Here is a 21,157-nt window from a genome sequence, read left to right on the forward strand (position 1 = left end):
ATCTATCTATCTATCTATCTATCTATCTATCTATCTATCTATCTATCTCTCATCTATCTATCTATCTATCTATATCTATCTATCTATATCTGTAAATGGGGATGTGATTCTATTGATGATATCTGAGAGAGAGCTTGGGGATAATTTCACCCCACATTTTCTTTGAGATTAGAAGGTGGGACCCCGGAGGTATTACCCACAGCTAGCAAAAATGCTGACTGATGTAAATCTTGTAGTTCTTTCCATGGAGTCTCCAGAACACTGCCTGTGTACTGAGCTCTGCCTGCACTTGAGTATGAGTCACATTATCCCAAGACAATTTGTCAGGGCCAGGTTTAGTCGATGGTTATTTGCTGATTATTTATTTGAATGTAGAATAAATAGAAAGATAAGCTCTTCGGTGATGTTAAATGCTCATTCTCTCTCAAACTCCCCGTGCCCCCTTATAGGTGCAGAGGAGGTAGCCTTAGTACCACACACAGCTCAAGGAGGAAAATGAACCAGAGTGTTAGCTGTAGCCTGGGTTGAATCAGGGCTCCGTTCCCTTGGAAGGGCCACTAAGACAAGAAGACCCATGGGGGATAAGAGCTGGAAACCCATTGAGGCCATGTCTGAGTGAAGAGATTCAGTCTTAGCCTCCAAATCATTGCTGGATATGATCTCAAACAGGTTTCTGTAAGTTTTCCTCAGTTGTAAAATGGATTAAAATGTTACTTTTTTCAGTGACTTTTTCTGATAATTAACAGAGAACACACATTCCAAACACTACAATATATTTCCTACTGTAATTCATCATTTACAGTTAGCTATGGTGAGAAAAACAAAAAAACAAAATAAAACAAAAATTTGGACCTTACAATTTATTTTTATTTTATATTACACAATTATAAGATTTTGTTTATGTTCATTTAACTTGGAGACATGGCTTGAATAAAAAAATCTGCCCTGCCTCCCCTCACCCCCTTTTTTAAAGAATACTTTAAAATAAAATAATGCTTCTGGGACATTTCCACTGCTTTTAAGGGAAATGGACTACTAAGTTTTTATATTAAAAATGTCCAGTAACTATTTCTTCTAGTGACAAACATAAGCTTATCAAAGGTCATTCAAATGTTGTGACTTTTATTTATATAAAACTTTGTGTTCCAAAATAGTATCAGCTTGAGAAGGAAGGTTTTGTGACTCTTCACAAGGTGCTAACATCTGAACCAGTCAGGGTACTCTCAACCTGATTGGTTCCATTTGGTCATAATTATACAACAAGGTTGGGCTGAGGGCAAAATGTATGTATGTATGTAACATAAGTTACACAACTTAGATCTGTTGATATTAGTCCCTTCCTTCGTTTAAAAGCAGAAACAAAGCAAAACAAACAATCAAAAAAACAAGGTGATATTGGCTGGGGCTGTGTTAGCGTATGTGTATATAGTTTAGGAAGCTCTTGGGTTTAATTCCCAGCACTACATAAAAAAAAAGAGAGAACAAGGAAAAAGGGAAGAAGGAAGGAAGGAAGGAAGGAAGGAAGGAAGGAAGGAAGGAAGGAAGGAAGGAAGAAGGAAAGAAGGAAGGGAGGGAAGAAAGGGAAAGACAAAAAGAAAAAATATGTTACTTATTTTAGGAATAAATGATGTGAGAATTTGAAGTTTTGTTAAGAAAAGTTGTATAATCATTTGCAAGTGTATATTTGAAAATAGACCAAGATGAAATTTTGAGTTTTTCTAATCAAAAGAATGCTTTTCAGTAGGAGCAAGAGAAAAGAGTTAGCTGTTTTAAATTCCTGGAGGATTTTCCAAAGGCTGTGTGTAAAATATTTTAAAATAATAGATATCCCCCCCCATGTGAAAACTGATGAGAGCTTCATGAAAATGCTCCCCAGAAAGATCCAACAAGTCTTCCACAGCCATAACACACACACACACACACACACGCACACGCACACGCACACGCGCACACACACACACACACATACACAAGCATGCATGCTCTCTCTCTCACACACATACAAGCATGCATGCTCACACATGCACACACATGCACATACCCACACCCGTGCATGCACACACATGCACACACACACACACACACACACACGTCCTTAAGCACATACTTCAGGCCTAACATTCACTGAGATTGGATGTAGGCAAGCTGCAATTTACCTGTTAATGTTGCGTCTAGTTTTCTTTTTCAGGCAGAATGTTAAAAAAAAAAAAATGTAAGTAAGCATGAGAATAAACCTTCAGTTGTATGTTCAGACCTGCTATGTGTGAGTAAGATGCTCGGTAACGTATGGGTTTTGAGGGGCTAATGGCTGTATAGCTTAGCCTGCAGACACTGTGAATACCTAGGCTCCAAGCCTTTCTATTTGATTCTTCCCAAAATGCATGAGGTTTAAAGAGTTTGTCTTTTACACATGGACATAGTCATACATTTAATTTCCAATCCAAAGTTCGCAAATTAATCTCCAACAACAATCTAAATATGCCAGCATGTGAAAAATACCTTCCTGTTTCACCATTTGGGTATCTTTAAGCTAGACTCTGTGCAGCATTCTACTCCCTCCCGCGTCCACCCATGGAAAACTCGAACAACTTGAAAATACTACCCAATTGAGAATCATCAGTTTTTGATTCAAGGCTAAGTTTCCTAAGTGTATGGAGGTTACAGCACTTCATATTTTGTATGTAATGATACTGAGAAGCACGAATAAACTCTCTAATAAGGTATGAAGTCTCTGTCCTCCCTCTAAATTAATTATTTGCAATTAATTTACCCCAATAGAATAGAGTTATTATTTACATATATTTGAAATACACCACACACACACACACACACACACACACACACACACACACACACACACACACACATTTGAAGCTCAGAAAATTGATACAGCAGTGGAAGATTAGAAGCCCACTTCAATGCCTTGGATTGTTGGTCCCCTATGAGGTCAATATGATATTTTACTGAACATGAATATATATGTATCTATGTTTTATTAAGATGTGATTGAACATAACTGAATATTGGATGCTTCCCAGGATCTTCTCCCTAACTATAGGGGCATCTACCTATTTCCTATACTCCTCTAGATTATAAAGTTTACAGGTATCATTTTGCAATGCCAGCTTGTGTTGTACTCAGAGATAAGCATTCATACCTGTTATTTTAGAAGATCAGGGATTTATTATCAAGAAAAGCATTTGGTGAAGGATAAGAATAAAGTCATGAGAGGGAGAGGTAGGAGACCTGAACTTCAGGCTTGTACTTATTTGGTGTGTGACTTGGGATAAGTGCCCTGCCTTTTCCTTATCTTAGCTTCTTCATCTATCAGATAGACCAGTAGCTGGTACTTTTGTTTAATCGCTCACTTGCTACAATAATTAACCCAGCTACTATTTGTTACTGGAATTACATTAAAACGACAGCAGAAATTACATTGGAACCCTGAAGGTAAGAAATGCTATGCAGTATTTGCTTACAAACAAATGTTCTTTAGTGGATCGCCTACAATGATTTAAAGTATTCTAGACCTGCCAAATATTTGGTAATTGTTTTGTTAATTGCCTGATTTTTTGTTTAGCTTTCGTCAACCATAATTAATGTGATGTTTCAGTTAGCTATTATAGATACATACAGATTTAGTCTTGGGGCTCATCCAAATGATGCAAAATATAATCGAGGAAAATATGTGAACATTATTCTTGAGGTATAATTGAGTGTTTACTATGGGGGGGGACCACATGTCTAAGCTATATTGTGATTTTTTCCCCTTATTTTCAATCATTCATTGTATTTCAGAATATTTTGAATACCTTAAGATTTAAATTTTTGTGCCCATTGAATATTTTTTTTATTCAGGAGATGAGATCACCAAATTTAGACATATACCGTGTCTTTAGGGATTTAACAGTTAATTGTTGGGACCAGCAAATAATTGTCCATCTAAAACTAGCCCACCTTATTTCTGCAAATACTTTATTGGAACACAGTCACAATAAATAAGTTGTTAAACTTGGTCTATGGCCAATTTGTAAAGTTCTAGTATTATGAGCTGTGAGGAGAGACATAGGGGTTGCATGAACCCCTGAGTCTAAAGTATTTACTAATGGGCTATAAGATATTTAGAATGGTCTAGAAGAATACACTAGCTCCTACTCTTTGAGTATAATGGTTCTTATAGCTCATTGTTGATAGTTCTATCATCAGAGATTATTCATAATTTGTAAAGGGGTTAAATAAATGAGTAAAAATAAGCAGCTGTTTATTGTCCAAAGACTGATATGATTGTGCCTGGTTAAAAAAAGCTAGCCCCTTGAAAATGGGCAACCACTAATAGAGTGAAATAGTTGCCCAAGTATTGCACTGATGAATTAGGATGCTGGATAAGAAACAGGGAAAATATGGCAGGTGACTATGGACTAGGAGTTCATAAGAAACAGGGAAAATATGGCAGGTGACTATGGAATAGGAGTTCATAAGAAACAGGGAAAATATGGCAGGTGACTATGGAATAGGAGTTCTGGACCCCAGAGCAGGGCATTCTCTGTCATCCTTGTATGACCATAGAAGCAAACTTTATGGCCTTCATAATATGAGTTCAAAGAAAACAGTTTCCATGGAATTTTAGGTTTTATAATTTGAAGTAAAATGGATGAATTATTCTTTAAATATACCAGTGAAGTCGAGATTTCACAATATTTTGATATTCACATCATAGATCTGAGGAGAAAACACATAATTTCTACTTTTCTTCTGGAAGTCATACTTTCAAACCATATATATTTTGTCAAAACTTCCATGTTTAACACTATTTTATTTAACCACTAGGTTGTACTTTATTGTAATAAAAATATGCATTAATTTAACATACTGTCACTGTGAATACTGATTTTGTGATAGAGTTTCCTCATATTGAAAAATTTTAACTATCATTAGCATTGGATACAACTGACAAAAATGGAAGAGTATGCAATAAATTTTCATTATTAAATACAAAATTAATTTTAAAGGAAATCAATCTTTGAGGTTAGAAAGAACCTTCCCTCTCTATTTATTTCTGATACTTATATTTAACTATTACTACCAAAATAATAATGGAGTTTATCATCAACCCTACTACCCTAAAACCACAATTTATATAAATATATAGAAGAAAGTAGAGCCTTCGTAATTGAACTCATTTACTTCTATCTTTAAGCCCCTTCTAAAGTTGATGTTTCAACTTATATATTATTCTGTCACCTAAAGCTATTTTGAATGATCTGACTGACAATTTTAACAGTTTCTTTTCAATTTTGTGGGAAGCAAAGAAATAAGTCATCTGACTTGCAAAAGAATATCCTGTTCATTTGTTAAAACATTCATTATCTCAGCACCGGAATCAATGTTTGAATGACCTGTCTTAACGCAGCAGAAGGCTTCATATTTTGAAATTCTTAGAATGAGCGCAGCTCAGTCTTTCTTAAGGGTGGCAATAGGGTTATTATGCAGGGACAGAGGGTGGGAAAGTTGCAGCTCTTCCAAGAATTACGATGTGGGAAGGCACACTGTTCAGAGACCCTTTCCAGACTTCTGTGGCTGACTGTCTGCTGTCACCACTGGCCATTTCTATGGCAGGATGATCAGTTACTCAATGGGCTTTCCTGTATGTTGTGTGATGTTCATTGTTATTCCTGGTCTCTACCTATGAGATCTGTAGAACTCCTCCTTAGCTGTCTCAACCAAATTCATCTTTAGACATTAACCCATGTTTTCTGGGAGTGGAGCAAAGTCTGCACCCTTCTTCCAATGTATTTCCCTGGTCCCAAATTTGCACCCCACTTTAAACCACTGGCCTAGAGCTGTTATGATTCATACATGATGACTACCTTGGAGGTGAAAAATCATTGAATATGGCCTTTAGTACTAAATACCACTGAGTTTCCAGCCATCTTAAGGATGAGATGGGATTCCTCACCACCTCAGAGCATACGGATATTTAAAATGTATTCCAAGTGCTATGTGTAGGAATCAATTACTTTTCTCTCTTCTTATTCTGTGACACCCAGGCCTATCAATGTTAGCTGGCATTTTAGCCTCGTAGAATTGTAAAACCTGCCTATGTTGTTGGGATAGTACAGGGAGTCCAACAGACAGAAGTAGAGGAAAGCTGACATGTGAAGATCCTGGCCTTTGCACCTGTATTTGATGTAATGTGTTTTCAAAATTAATATGAACCTTGAAAGACATAAAGAAGCTTGTTAATTCACCCTCAAAAGAGCTTAATAGGGCTTTGATTTCGGATTGAGAAAGTTTTAGTATGCCCTCTTCCTCTTCTTCATCCCCCTGCCCTCACTCCTGACTCCCCTCCTAGTTTCCTTATTTCTAGCACTTGTTTCTGCATCATAACATAGGTGTTTCAAGAAGACAAGAATATGTGTTTTAGAGCATGGGATTATTCTGTTCTGCAAATACATCAGCATTCAGTACAGTGCCTAGTAAGTAGTACTTCACTAAGTTACGGTTATTTGCTCAATGTTAGGAAATGAACTAGAGAGTAAATTCCTTGAAGGATCCATTAGTAATTCATTCTCAATCCTATTAACCTGTTAGGTACTGCAGACTAACTGTTAATCTAAAATACAGTGACTCAGAGAAAGAATATTATCTTACTACTATTGCAGAATACGTACTTTCTTACTTTAAAATGATTCATTCTGACTATGTGTATAAAATGTGAAGGTTTAGAAAAGAACATAAAGAAGAAAACAAAAATTAACAAATAAAATCTTAGTATCCAGATGTAGTTCTTTTTCTATTTTGTTTTTAGGCATTTTACATAAGTGAGATACTATGATATTTAAACAGTTGCATTACAATTTTTCTTACTGGTATTTAGGTTTAGTCTGGTCAAAGAGACTTAGCTCAAGTTCTAAAGCATGTTATTGTCTACACATACATAGTGCTAGCGAGGTACATGGAATGTTTGACAAATGCATACACGTGCAGAGTGAATGTACATCGAGGAAGGGTGTGTCATAATGGCAGTGCATAAAAGCATTCCCCATATCACAGCAAAGCCCACGATATGACCATGACTAGTGAAGTAACTTGCCCTTTAGTTTATTTTCCCTTGGAAAGATCCCAAAAAGATGAATTGCTGGAGTAAAGACTATGTCTTTTAAAATATTAATAACTTTTACACTTGTGGTTACACAAACACTCTATTAATGCTCCACATACAAAGGTGAATTATCAAAGTTTACACTTCCGGGCTTTGAAAAAAAATCCAGGATATATCAGCTTTGATTAGTTATCAGGACACTTCAGAGCAGTGTCTACAAATGCCAAGCTGTCCAGTTGTTTATCACTCTGTAAGAAGAACCCAGAAGTCACCGAGCCATTGGAGCAGTGGATGAAAATCACCAGCAGGAAGCATGGGGATGGATAAAATTGAACAAAATGAAAGCAAAAGACTAGGACATCGTAAGCATTGGTGTTACAGGTGGTGCTAATATAATTAAACCACCACAATAGCACACAAGGACACTGCTTCTCAACCCCTCACAGCGGCCACCTGACAGGCGAAAAGGAAGCTTCTGTTACTTCAGCTCTTTAATACTTGAATCTGAGTTTCTTTCCCAAGTGTTCATTAGTCATTTTTTTTTTCCTTTAAAGAACCAGATGCTTACTTTTATAAATTTAGGGCTAGTTTGAAGTGTAGTAGTTAGCGGCTTAAATTGTTTTGTAAAGCATTCTATTTACATTTGAGAGCTTGCTTAGGCTCTTCGCCCCAACACCTATTATTTTGCATACCTGTCTTACACATCTCCCAATATTGCTGAGTGGGCTGTCAAGATAGCATCTACATAAGCTGTTTGGGAGCTATATAGCAAGAAACAAGCATGATATTATTATACTATTTTTTCCTGCTGTTACATCTGCACAGAGATGAGGCTGCATCTGTCAGCTCCTCTCAGCTTTACACAGTTAGTTCCTTTTCAAAACGTTTCCAGAACTTTCCTTAATAGCAGCCTCAGTCTACTGACAGAATTAATGATTTGGAGGAAGAGTGCCACTGTCTTTGAAAGAGTGCAACTTCAGAGGGTATTTTACATAAAGCAAAACAAAGAGGATCCCCTGAGATAAGGCTACAGTCTCTTCTAACCTGATACTATTAAACAGAGGAGAAAGCAAATAGGAGATGAAAATGACCCAGTGAGTGCAGGTTTCTTTTGAATAGTATCTCTGGGCAAATTAGGATGACTACAGGAGTCAGCATCATTATATAATGTGATCAATTACTGTCCCGAAGAATAAATAACAGGGCAGTGCTAGCATTTCACACCACCTTTTGTACAGTACAGTTTACACCGAGGAGGCCTGAAAAATCAATAAAAGCAGGCTAACAATCATGCCTTTAAAGAATCTGAAATGGACTTAATTTGAAACCGTAAAAATTAATAACATAAATGATGGCTTCATGTAAGGTGCGTTCTGTCTCAGCCAAAATGCAAAACAAATTAAATTGCAATGTTGTTAGGAAGAAGTGGAACTTTGCATTTCTGCAGAATTAATATAAAATGCTATTGGCTTTCCCTTTTATATGGGTGGGAACAATTGGATATGGCACCTTCCTAATGGCTCGAAAGCTCTTTTCTTAAGAAATTTCTTGTATAGAGAAGCATGGAAGGACAGGAAGGAAACTCTGGTTGATCAGACAAGGTGAATTCAGGTCACGAGGGTAAGTGGTGGTACGCCAGGCTTTTCAGCCCATTGCTTTGTTTGAAATATTTCTGCCTGAGGAGAAACTACCATCTAGGTGACAGGCATTAAAATGGACAATTGGTGAGCTTTGGGACAAATAAGCACCATTTATCTCAGACTGAAAGAGACATTGGGAATGAGCAGAGAAGAATGTCCTAACCAGTCACCAACAGCTTCAGAGATCTTTCCCCCAGGTTTGCTTCCTTACAGTCAGTATAGATTCTCAATGGGGACACAAAATATACAATTTTACTAAAATCTTATAGTTTTAATTTATATTTTGTTTATGAAATTATATATATTTGAAAACTTCAATGGAATAATTATCAAAAGAAAATGCTATTGACACATTGGAGTCATTATTATTTTGGCTAGTCAGTGTCCAATCAGAATCTGAAGCTTTTTTTTTTTTTAATACTTAGTTTAATTCTTCCTCATATTGGTAAATAACATCATGATTATTCAGGGAGTAAAAACTGTGGGGAACCATGCTTTCCCAAGGGTACACTGCAATTGAACAGTTAGTTTTATTATGTGATTCTTCACCATGTGATGCAAACCTTCGCCAGAGTTTTAATGAAAACATCTTAACGGATATAGTAACAAAATTTACATCTATTATCACCTAGCAAGTGATTAATACCTTGCATAATTTGTTACTAAAAATGCCTCCTTTTCTACCTCTCTCTCTCTTTCTCTCTCTCTCTCTGTGTCTGTCTGTCTGTCTGTCTCTCTCTCTGTCCTTGCTTCCTCTTCTTCTTTTTCCTCCTTCTCCTCCTCCTCCTCTTCCTTCTCTTCCTCCTTCTTCTTCCTTTTCCTCTACTTCTCTTTCTTCTTCATTCTGCTTGAGATAGTTACTTGGAAGCTGCTGAGAGTCTTACACATATGAAGTGTTCTGTAATCTGATGTATAATGTGGAAGTACCACATACAGCTGTGCTGTGTATTTTGTTTTCTTTTTAGTAATTTTATCATGAGAAAAAGGTTTGTCTCTGACTTTAAACCAACACTCAAGTGAATTGTGTTAGACAACTGTAAAAATCACTAAAGAGAAAGTGGATACAACATCATTTTGGCAGAAATAACTCAGGATCAATTTATTTATAAAACAACATGTTCTAAAAGTAACAACATAAATGCTCATTTATTCTGATTTGAGCATCAGCCAGAATTAATCTTCAGTAACATTAGTAAATCAATTGAAACAAAACCATGATGGAGATGGAGATACACAGAAACTTATTAGTATTCTTAACATTTGCTTTTTGAATTGTCCTTGGCATGGTTAACTCTAAAAGTCCCATTTCTTTGGTATCTAACAATTTTTTAATAGTGAAAATATATATATAAGGACCAATTTGTTAAGGATTAATCTCATTTTAAAATGTAGTCATTTGAAAGGAAGGGAATCTAACGTATTCTACTGTTTGGTTTCAATTGAATTTTAGAGTAAAGTAATAAAGTAACATAAGGAGACCCTAAATCCTCCAGCTAATATATTTAAAATACTTTGTTTTGTAGAAAGAAAATTATTTCCAGGAAGCACAATACCTTAACGATATGACATGTTTTTCCTGCAAATGTTACTCTGTTCTACCAGACTGTGCGGCATTTGCTCATATTTAACGACTGTGGGAATTTGGACCGAGGTTTCTTCTCTCCTTTAAAAGTGTTCAATTCCTCTGCACGTGCCAGGCACAACGTATGTACAAGTTAAAAGAAAACGTTCTGTGTAATAATTTTGTTATTTGATTCAACAATGATAATAATAGCAAGTAATTCATTAGGATGTCAACATGTCTAAATGTTTTCAACTTGTGTTATTGTTTGGTTCTGAAATCTAGAAGCCAACAGCTGCTGGGTGAAAAACATGATTTGGGTGTTTGTTCTGTCTTAAGCTATAGAGTAAAAATGGAAATCTTCCAATACTGAATTTCATGTTAATGAAGTACTATTAAACTGTATGAAGTACTCTTGTAATTCATTCCTTAGACATGTTCCATTTAACATTTTAAACGGAGCTTTTCAAGTAACTAGTTTCACTTTACTATTTAGGCAAATACAAATAACACAGTGATCTGATGTTATGAGCATTAATTACAAAGAACAACACACTCTGATCCTATTTAATAAGATTGCCTTTTAAGCAGTCTTTTTAATGAAAAGATCAGAATATTAGTTTGGTTCCATTAATCAGTTCAAAGTACTAGGCATATTTTCTTACAAGTTAAATAGACAAACAAACAAATGATATTTCTGTTACAAATAGCACCTCAAACAAATGCATTGTTTTATCGAGATTCACTCTACATTTATCACGCAGAAGAGAACATTGGCCAGAAATTACATCAAGTCTGAGCATATGTCCAGTGTCATTAGACATAAGTGGACCAGAGAGAAATTGCACTAAGTATCCAGAAAATCAGTTGTTTTAGAAAATGACTGTTTGTTCAAATAAACTAAAAAAGAGAGTGGCTTTCTAACTTTCTACCCTTTTAGAGAAGCCCCAAAGAAATCAGTCTGGGTTGTTAAACTAGTTTTTGAATTCTTCTAGTATGAAGAAACAATCAGACCAAGGACCAACCATAGTCATCATGTGGCTGGATGTTGCTAAAACAGAAGACCACATTTCCTTAGTCTAATAAATAGTGTCAAACTATACACTGTTTCTCAGGACTGCAATGAACTCCAAAATTCTATGCAGAAATTTGGAAACAATACTTTTGGTAATTCAGGGGGTTATGGCCAACAGTGGGGACAATTTGGCTGTCTGGCAGCTTTGAAATGGTGACATTTACTGTGGTGAATTCTCCCCAGCCTGACCGACCTGCTTTTCAGCTTCATGGGCTCAGAAACTCGATCTCACCGGAGTTTCAGAGTGGACTAAACATTGGGATGAGGACTCACAATTACTTAACTAAAGCTCACAGAGCTAATGCATAAGATAAGAACTACCAAACTGTCATTTCAAAACGAGGGACCTTGACTGTGAAGACTACCTGGGGGGGGGGGCCTTCAGCCACTGCCTACAAAACTCTCTTACCTGGGTGGATTTTGTCTTGGTATCTGGTAATCTAAGATACTCCCTAGAGTGGTATCACTGCTTTCAGATAATAGCTTAAACAATAAAGAAAATGAAATTCAATATGGTCAGCTATGTCCTTATTTGGAAAAAAAGAATTTCATTTATTAAAAACAAGTATATGTGTACTGTATGACAGTATTTTCACTTATCTTTTTCCTCTGTGGTACTTAAAAAACAAGTATCATATTACACACATATGTATGCAACAACAATAATCAAAGAAAAAGAGACATTCAATTGGGGTGGATCAAGCAGTGAGTGGTAGGGAAATGGGTGGGGCTAGAAAGGAGCAGGAAGGATGGAAGAGTTGTGATTCTATTTAATTAAAATATATAAACATTTAAAACAAAGAATAACAACAAAATATTATAATTTTCTCATAGTGAAAATTTCCCCAGATTTTTTTTTTTAATCACTAAGAAATACTTTAGGCTTTATATTTTTGCTCATGGCTTGATATATTCAAGGCAATGCTCCTGCTGCTGCTTGTTCTACAGAAGATTGTGATATTTTCTCAATAGCTCTTTCACAATGGCAACTGGGGAATATACCAGACAGACAGCATTTTCATAGACCTCATTCAGATCAACAGAGCAACCCAAGGCGGGACTTGGACTCATCTTTCCAGTTCACGGCAAGTACTGACCACTTCGCTTGTGAGACCTGAACACCAAGCAGACTCCTCACTATTTTCTTTCTGATTTTATCTCTGTTCCCCCTAGAGCAAGGCTTGGACCATCTAAATGGCTTACTGTATCAACATGAGCATTCTCAGGATCTAGTCCTATAGTTTGTCTTGGGTAGATGATCAATACATAAATTGTATGTGTCGAAGGCATATTCATTCCTATTGGTATGGACAAGGATATATATATATATATATATATATATATTATATATATGGTTAGGGATATATATATATATATATATATATATATATATATATATATGATGACAGATTTGAAATTTTCCTCTTACAATTAAAGTTGCAGCAGATACAACTTTGAGAACATAATCTCCTTCTCATAGATGAGAAGTTTATCTTGAGTTTCTAGAAGTAGGATGATCAGCATGTTTGACAGTTTTCAGAACAAGAGAGAATCAGGCTTATGAGGTATGAAGTAGAGAGGTGAACTTCCATTTGAAAATATATTTTAAAAATTTGGTTAGAAGGATAATAAGGTCTTATTTTTTTGCCCCTAATTCTGGGGTCACTGCTTATTATATTTTTCTCTCAGTATTAAATCACTGTATCTGTATAGTTATGGCATGCTCACAGCACAGTAACAGCATACTCAGAGGTGATGGGGTAATAGCACTTAAAAAAAAAGATGATTGATTATATTCTTTACAAAATTTAAAAACTTTATAATTGAAATTTAACTTTTTTTGAAGTGTGTAATATAAAAGGCTTTGGCATGAGGTAAAAATTTGTATAATTATTTTCTGGAGGCATCCCAGATCGTCTGCATGCTCTGTGTAGCAAGATAGTTGACTTGCTTACATGAATGTTCAATAGTAAGTAGGCTCATCACCAAAAACATCATTTAATAAACAACCAGGCTAAACTGCTCTTTCTTTGCTAAAGTCAATAGTTTCTCTAAATTAGAGAAACAAAACCCAAGACCACATAATATGGCAACCAACCACACAAAAATGACATTTGCAAATACCCATTTTAATGAAGTAACTTACACAGCCAGCATACTTAACTGACTAGTGTAATATTCATTCTGCAGAGATGCACATGTCTAAGTCAAAGCAAGGTGATTTCCTCCTAGGGTCAGAGCTCAGTTCTGATTAAGTTTTTAGCCTAGCTTTGGCAGAAGTTGCTATCTTCATTTCGGCTTTTGTAAGAACATGCCTATACCAAAAACATAATAATTTAATTTTAAATAATGTGTATTATGCAGTTATTATTACAGAACAATTTTTGATTTTCAATATTTCTAAAACAGCCACTAACTAAAAAGAAAGTATGCCATGTTTATAAAACATGACATCTTCCAAGTGTCATTTTTAAAGGTTTATTCTGCATAGTATACAACCACGGGTAAACATATATCGAATAATCGTTTTACCTCCTCTGATAAGCATTAATAAAATTGCAAGGATCATAGAGCCACTTGAAATATTGATGACCGTGTAGTAACTATATCTTAAAGGTTACTCAAGCAAGCCGAAATTTTACGTAGTTTGAAGTACACTATAATTTTTGTGATGCTATGAACCCAGCATTTCCTTTTATAAGAATCCATACACAATACCATTTCTTAACCACATGTTATTATATTTAGCCAGATTCACCATAAATACCGTTATAACACCTGTGGTTTCCCTCACTAGGAACTGAATGGAAGAGGTCAGGGGTTGAAAGGGCAGCATATGCTCCATGAAAGAACTAGTTAACATAGTCTATTATATTGGTGCACTGGTAAATCTCATTTCTATTCATCAGATGATTAGTTCAATCAATATTTATTCCTCTGTGCTCCCTTTGTCTTATGTTACAAAAGAGACATCCTTCAAATTCATGGCAGAAGCCTTGTTATCTATGAATTTGTTGCTTAATTTGAGAGGGAATATTTTATTTATTTGGCAATCCTCAGTTCTTTGATTCCTTTCCCTCTAATTATCATTAGGTAGTATAATGGAGTTTTGTGTAGATTATTTATAAATAGATGCTATTAGCAGTTCCTTTTCATGCGGCTCAAGTGCCACATGTATTCACATATCCTTTCTGAATGCTCTGGGAAGTCGTTCTGTTTCTGTAAATATGTTTGAGTTTGAAGTCTAGAATGTGAAAGCAAAGATAAAAATGATTTTAGCTCTCAAATATTCATTCTTTTTGTCTGAGTGGGTGGTTATAGGCACATGCATATACATATTGCGTATCAGTGTGCATCAACAGACGCCTCCGAAGTCTGCTATTATCTGCTAAGGATTCTGTTAAGTCAGAGATTCTATTCAAAGTCATATTAAATATTTGCAAGAAGCTGTAATTGGAAGATGATTGCAAAATTACAGGAATAATACTTTTTATGTAGAGTGCTCATTTTATCAAAGGCCATAATTCATTACATCATTAAAGACTTATTTCATTAGTCGGCTTAATTTTTACCCATTAGACAAGAATGGGTAGAGTAGAACTATATCCAGGGAAAAAGGAGACATATTTAATTTTAAGCACAATTTCTTCTATTAGTATCTACTTTTCTATATATTTTACTACAGAATAATATTTCACTAACATCAACCAACTTAATGCCAATATAATTAAAAATGATTACTTTTAGTATTTGTAGAATAAACAGAGATGGGGCAACATTAAGGATCTATCTTTATACTCCTAGAATGAAATACTATTTCATATTATTTCAGTTACTTTTATACTCAGTGTTAATATTCATGTATCTTTATTCTGTTTTCAATGGGATGCTATTATTTTATTTTTTGATACACTTAACTGTAAGTCACAGATTTTGCCAATGCACAGTGACACTGGTATCACCACGCATAATTTAAATCCATACTTTACAGAACCCATACTTTTCAGAATCCCAGCAGCTTCATGGATACATTTTCAAATCTGGATTGCTTACTAGAATGATTTAAAACTGTTTATTTATCAAAGCTGCAACGTTCATCTTAAATTAGAGATACTTTATTAGTGTAAGTAAATTAATTAGTGTGCTGTGAGTCACACTTGCATATCTAAGCACGACTGCGCTCAGAAGCATAAAAGCTCTACAGGCTATTTTCTCTTCCTAAATGGTGAACACAGGCTTATAAAATGGGAAGTCAAGTCTCAAAATGTTTATTTATCATTTTAGGTTGGAAACTCACCTGTATTAAATACTGTCCTGTGACTTTTAGAAAAACAAGGATTTTTACAAGCTTTGGATACAAGGAAGACCAATTCTATTTCTTTTTTCTATAATTTCTTTGTGCTGCGATAATTCTAAAATTATGTTGTGTCAATTGGAAACACTTATATTTCAAGTACAATCGGTGTAAATAAACTTATGAGTAGATTTTGAGGCTTTTTAAATAATTTGACCTTTGACACAATACCAAGATGAATAAATATTAAACCAATATTTATATTTGGTTAAGAGTATAACATGATGAGTAACTTATGTTTAACCATAACATAAAACTACTATGACAGTGATAGACTAGGCCACCCTAAAGGGTTCTCTAATGATCAGAAGTTATTGTCATTTATGGAAAGTACAAGGATTTCCAAGTTTTAGGTGGATGAAAACAAAGGAGTTATAATCTTTAGACTCTTGTTTATGAAGCCTGTTACTCAAAATTCTCATCATTACGTTTACTGATTTTTTTTTTTAAATATAAAAGCTACAGTGGACCCATGCCTAACCTTCATCTCCAAGATGTCTGTTTCCTAATAGTTAACAATTCACCATGGCTGTTGAGGGAGGAGCAAGGTGGGTGGAGGTTCTAATAGCCATTTAAGGGAATAATTGTTTTTTTTTTTTCTTTTTGCTATATATTTTTCCACAGTACTTGAGGCACAGCTTTAAGATTTTTCTTTAAGCTGTTGAATGAATTTTCTTGTTAAAAAGACAGTTCATTGGTGATTTCTGAGTGGACAGAAATTAACAGAGTGCTGACAGAGACATCCTTTTAGCAAGCATTCAATTTGTGTGTGTGTGTGTGTGTGTGTGTGTGTGTGTGTGTGTGTGTGTGTAAGGTGGACTATTGGTTGGAAATATTTGACTTAAATAATTTAATTGGAACTTGCAGAGAAAATTGAGAGCAACAACTTTATTTAAGAAAAAAAAATTCAGGGATATTCAGATCTCTTTATTTCCAACAGTGGCTACATCTCAGAGAGCAAGCTGATTTTTTTTTTTTTTTTAACTTTAGTAGGCAACAGAAATGTATTACCTGTAAATGATAGAGTGCAGAGTCTTTTAAAAGGCCACCGTCCCTCCTTGTTTACAGCAAGAATAAAACCAGAGTTAGATCCTCTCAAGCTGCAGTCACCTATTGATTACAAAGGCAACAGTGCTCCTGTTTGGGAAAGTGGGATTTTATGCCTACACCAGAGAGAAAAGCCACCATTTACATTTCCTTTGTAATAAACAAGACAGACTACTCAACAGGGAGCCTTGAAAAACCATAGCAGGCTGGCTTACTCCTTTCCTACCTTCTTTTCCCCTTTCCAGCCTTTTCCTTGTAGGAAGCAAGAGAAGAAGCATCCTTAAAACTCCATAGGACCAGCCCTCTACACACACACACACACACACACACACACACACACACACACACGCCAGACAAAGGAAGCAAAGTTTTGTGGGTCACCAAGCTTCAGCCTCTTCCACTTTAGTGGAGAGGGGCTGTGGCTGAAACTTGGGTCTTCTCTAGGAAGAGTCATCTTCAGGACAGAGCGATGAGCTCAAGTATGAGAGCCTCTGAACATCCCTGTTACCCCAGAGCTTCCCCAGAAATAGTCTCTCAAATACCCCAAGCAGAGGCATTATTGGGTGTCTGTCCTGGGGGTAGTTTGTTGGATTGGCCCACAGGGAGACTGCTCAATCCTAGACACAGTTTGTGTCTGGCAAATTGACCTGACTCAGGACAGTTGCCATTGCCAGAAGCAAACCTTGGAGCCAAAGTTCTGACAGGACCACATGGTAGTGGAGACAGTGTGAGGCAGGGCAAGGCATGGTGTATGGAGTAGATGACATGCTTATAAGCAAAGGGCAAAGCCAAGTTTAATGGCAGCTCCTCCCCTAGCAGAATCAGTTCCAATATGCTCAGTTTAACAGCCCCCACACAAAGGGATAGATGATTTGATGCCCCGCCCCCCTTAATTGAAGTTCAAGTTCAGCTCTTAGATGACTTCTGGATTGCCTGGCTCTTCTTGTGCTCTATACCCCTTCCCAGTGGGAATACTGGCCACTGCACCTTGAAGGGACTTCTTATTTCATCTTTAAGAAATAGCCAGCCTGTGAGGTAGGGATGGGATAATTCTTTGACTGCAGAGAAAGCGAATGGGACAGTAAGAGGTCAGGAGAGGAGAGGCAAAGGGCTAGAGACCAATGACTTTTTCTCTACCAGTAGTTTCCTCCAGGCGCCTCAGGAGAGTCATCCTGGGTTAGAGCTAGTGAACTATCCTGGGCAGTCTGGTGAGCCTGATGTTCTCTGAGACAAAGCTGTGGGTTCACAAGAAAATCTAACTTAATATAAACAGGGCACTAGCCCTTGCCTTACATCCCTTAAGCTGGCTGCAGCCAGGTGCCTCTAACGGGAGTCCGGCAGTAAAGCCACAGGAGCAGCACGATCAAGGTGAAGCTGCGCTGGGAAGCTGCGCTCTGCTTGACACTGTAGCTTAAGAGCTTAAGCAGCTCCGCTCCATCCAGCCTTTAGTGCAGGGGACCAACTGCTGTGGCACGTGGCTTCTGACCCTCAGATAGCTTGAACCTAGTCATGGGAGGGGTGTTGCTGGAGGGTGGGGGAGAAGAAAAAGTCAAACTACTAACTGGCAGCTTCAGATGGAAGTGAAGGAAACCGAAAGGAAAGTGTGTGAGATCGTGAGGTGAGTCTGTAAAAGAGAAAAAATCCAAGTTCTCACTAAGAAAAGGCGCTCTGCCTACCAGTTTCTGTACTACAGTTTCTGGAAAGAATCTGGATAGTGGAGCATGTGACTATCCCGTGGCTGGGACAATCAGCTGTTGTCACTGTGTACAAGAACACAGAGATTCTAACTTCCAGCGCACACCGGTCAATCAAGACACTCACTCACCAAGACACCTTTGTCCTTTATCTAGAGACCTATTCCTCCATCCCCATGGGTAATGAACAGCTTCTCTCCATCCTTTTTTGTCCTGTCTTGTCCTACAAAGACCAGGGCTCACGCTATGCTTTCAAGGTCAAGACAGGCCTAGGGCTCCTCGAGAATGGTGAGGGACATGCCCACTCCTACCTAAGGGGAATATGGACAGTGTACCAGAGTAGGCAGCCCGGTAGATGGAGATGGGTATTTTGGGGACCTGTTCTAAACGTGTCCTGCTCAAAAGCACTTCCGTCCAAGATGCAAGAAGGTTCAGAGTTGACTGTCGCTTGCTTATTTTTGTTCTGGAGGGACTTGTGAATCAGAGAGAAAAGCCACCACAGGAACGCAATACATCAAAGGAGAGAAGCTTGGATGTAGGGGCTGGGTGTCCAGACATACGCAGATGTTCAAGTTAGGAGGGCACCCGGTGGTGGCCTCTTTAAGAAAAGAGGGAAATTGTGTCGCACTGTAAAGTGAGAAAGCAAGAAACTTGTACCACCCCACCGAAATTTACAAACTGACTCCTCAAGCCCTCTGGCCAGCTGCTTAGGTAGCTCCGAGTCTTGGAGTCAGAGCAGGGGACTCAGCTCTGTCTTCCCTGAGGGCCACTTGTCCCTGAGATCGCACAGACATTGACAGTAGTGGTTCTGTCCAGAAGGTACACTTAGTATTAGCTCCTATTTTGGTCCTTTATCCCACAAAAGAGCTTGAGCCCCTGGTTTCTCGGATGTGAGTAGTACGGCCTTCACTCTGCAGAACTTTCTCCTACCAACTTTTCTTTTGGGGGGGGGGAGTGGTGGTGGTGGGGTGTCGGCCTATCCAGAATGAAGCGGAATGGGGAAGAGGCGACCCAAAGAAGGTCCAGGCGTAAGCATCTGCTTCCCCGTTCGCGGGAGCATACCGTATTTACTATTTCTGGAAAGGGACGCGCTTATAGACTGAGATGATCCTGCATCTGACAGCCTGGTCCAGTGTGATCCCCACTATGCCAGGGAGTTCACCTCTGGCTAGCGACCAAGGCGGAACGCGAGCTGCCAGCCTCTTCTACCCAAAGTCACCCGGCTTCCTGCTCTCTATCCGGTGTCCTGTGGCGCACCGGAGAGCGACGCGCAGAAAAGATTCAAATCCAGAACTGGGAGACGCGATTAGCACTATCCCCGTCTCCAAGAAGCGCCCTTTAGCGTCCTGCCGAAATCCCCGAACCTTCCACACCTTCCCACAACTTTCCAAGGCCAGACCATTTGCAGTCCCACCTGCGATCCGAACTCGGGGAGCCTCGCGTAGCCAATCTCTCTTCCCTTGGGCCGAGAGCGCTCCCCTCCCCCAAAGCTCCCGGTCTAGCTAGAGTTGTCCTGCTCTGGGCGCCCGCGGGCTCGCTTACCTCGCATGATGTGGCCGCTGTCCTGCTCCGTGTAGTCATGAAGCTCCCAGCCCGAACCCCAGAGAACCCAAAAATCCCGCTCAGCACGAGGGAAGAAGGCGGTCGGCGAAGAGCTGCTCCGCTGAGAGAAGCATCCCTTTAGGCAGATGTCGTGGCCACAGGGTGACGGTGGCCGCCGCCGCTAAGCTAACAGTTTTGATGCTGTTGCTGATGACTGTTTCTGATGGCTGTTTGTTTGTTTTCAGGCAGAGTGGAAAAAAAAATGTCCTAGCTGGCTGGTGCCTGGGTTTTGTTTTGCTTTTGTTTGTTTGTTTGTTTCTTTTTTTCTTTCTCTCCAATGTGCTTGCTTAAAAAATAATGCCACCGCCTCGGGCTCGGAGATTTCTTTTGTGATCACTTAGACTGAGGAGGAGGAGGAGGGCAGCGGCAGGAGGAGGAGTTGGTGGTGGTTTTGTTAGTTACAAAGAAGAGGGAGAATTATCAAGGGGGGAAAAAAGGAAACAGAAAAGAAAGAAAGGCGGCATGGATGGCAGAGCATGTGCGTTTTCACATGACATCTGTGCCTGTTAGCGGATCCACAATGTGAATTTTCACTGTTCAGTTGCAGAGAGGAAGGGAGCGAGAGAGAAAGAGGAGAGAGGTGGAGAGAGCGAGCGCAGAAGAGGCTTATACGCGAGGGCGGGTTTGGCCGGACTTCCTGGCCCCGCCTCCTGTCAGCACCACGGCCAATCAGCGTCCCACAGCGCGTGGAAAGGCTGGGGAGGCGGGGGAGGGGACGCTCTTGGGGACAGGGGGCGGGGCTAGGGACTCTGGCGTCCCAGGACGTGCGGACCTAGACTGGGAATTAGAGAAGGTCCTATCTGAGGTCTGATCTGGGCCGAGCTTAGCGCGCCCGGGAGAGTGAGGCAGATGTGAGAGTGACGTTCACTTCTGACTCCAGTACTTAGAAAGGGACACTGGCCAGTCAGTTGTTTGGAGGGAAGAGTCTAGGCGAACCGCTGGGCTGCACTCTCATTCCCTCTCACTGCAAGAGTCCCGAAAGAGTTTTTGTATTTACAACAGCGCTTTGAACAGTCCCTTTTCCATAACGCAGGCTCCTCTGGTAGAGTGTTTACCTTGTCAGGACACTTCTGCTTCAGAGG

The 21,157-nt window shown here is 38.5% G+C and overlaps 1 protein-coding gene across 1 annotated transcript in view; it reads right to left on the minus strand.

Moving 5' to 3' along the window:
- Positions 1-20,663, minus strand: part of Rorb (RAR related orphan receptor B) — a 173,342-nt gene extending 152,679 nt beyond the window's left edge. The window contains exon 1 of the mRNA XM_021193357.2: positions 20,016-20,663. Within this exon, the coding sequence (XP_021049016.1) occupies positions 20,016-20,022 (7 nt within the window). The 5' untranslated portion in view covers positions 20,023-20,663. The remainder of the gene's footprint in view (positions 1-20,015) is intronic.
- Positions 20,664-21,157: the final 494 nt, after the last annotated feature.

Source organism: Mus pahari, chromosome 1 (genome assembly GCF_900095145.1).
Source record: "Mus pahari chromosome 1, PAHARI_EIJ_v1.1, whole genome shotgun sequence".
Taxonomy (NCBI): domain Eukaryota; kingdom Metazoa; phylum Chordata; class Mammalia; order Rodentia; family Muridae; genus Mus; species Mus pahari.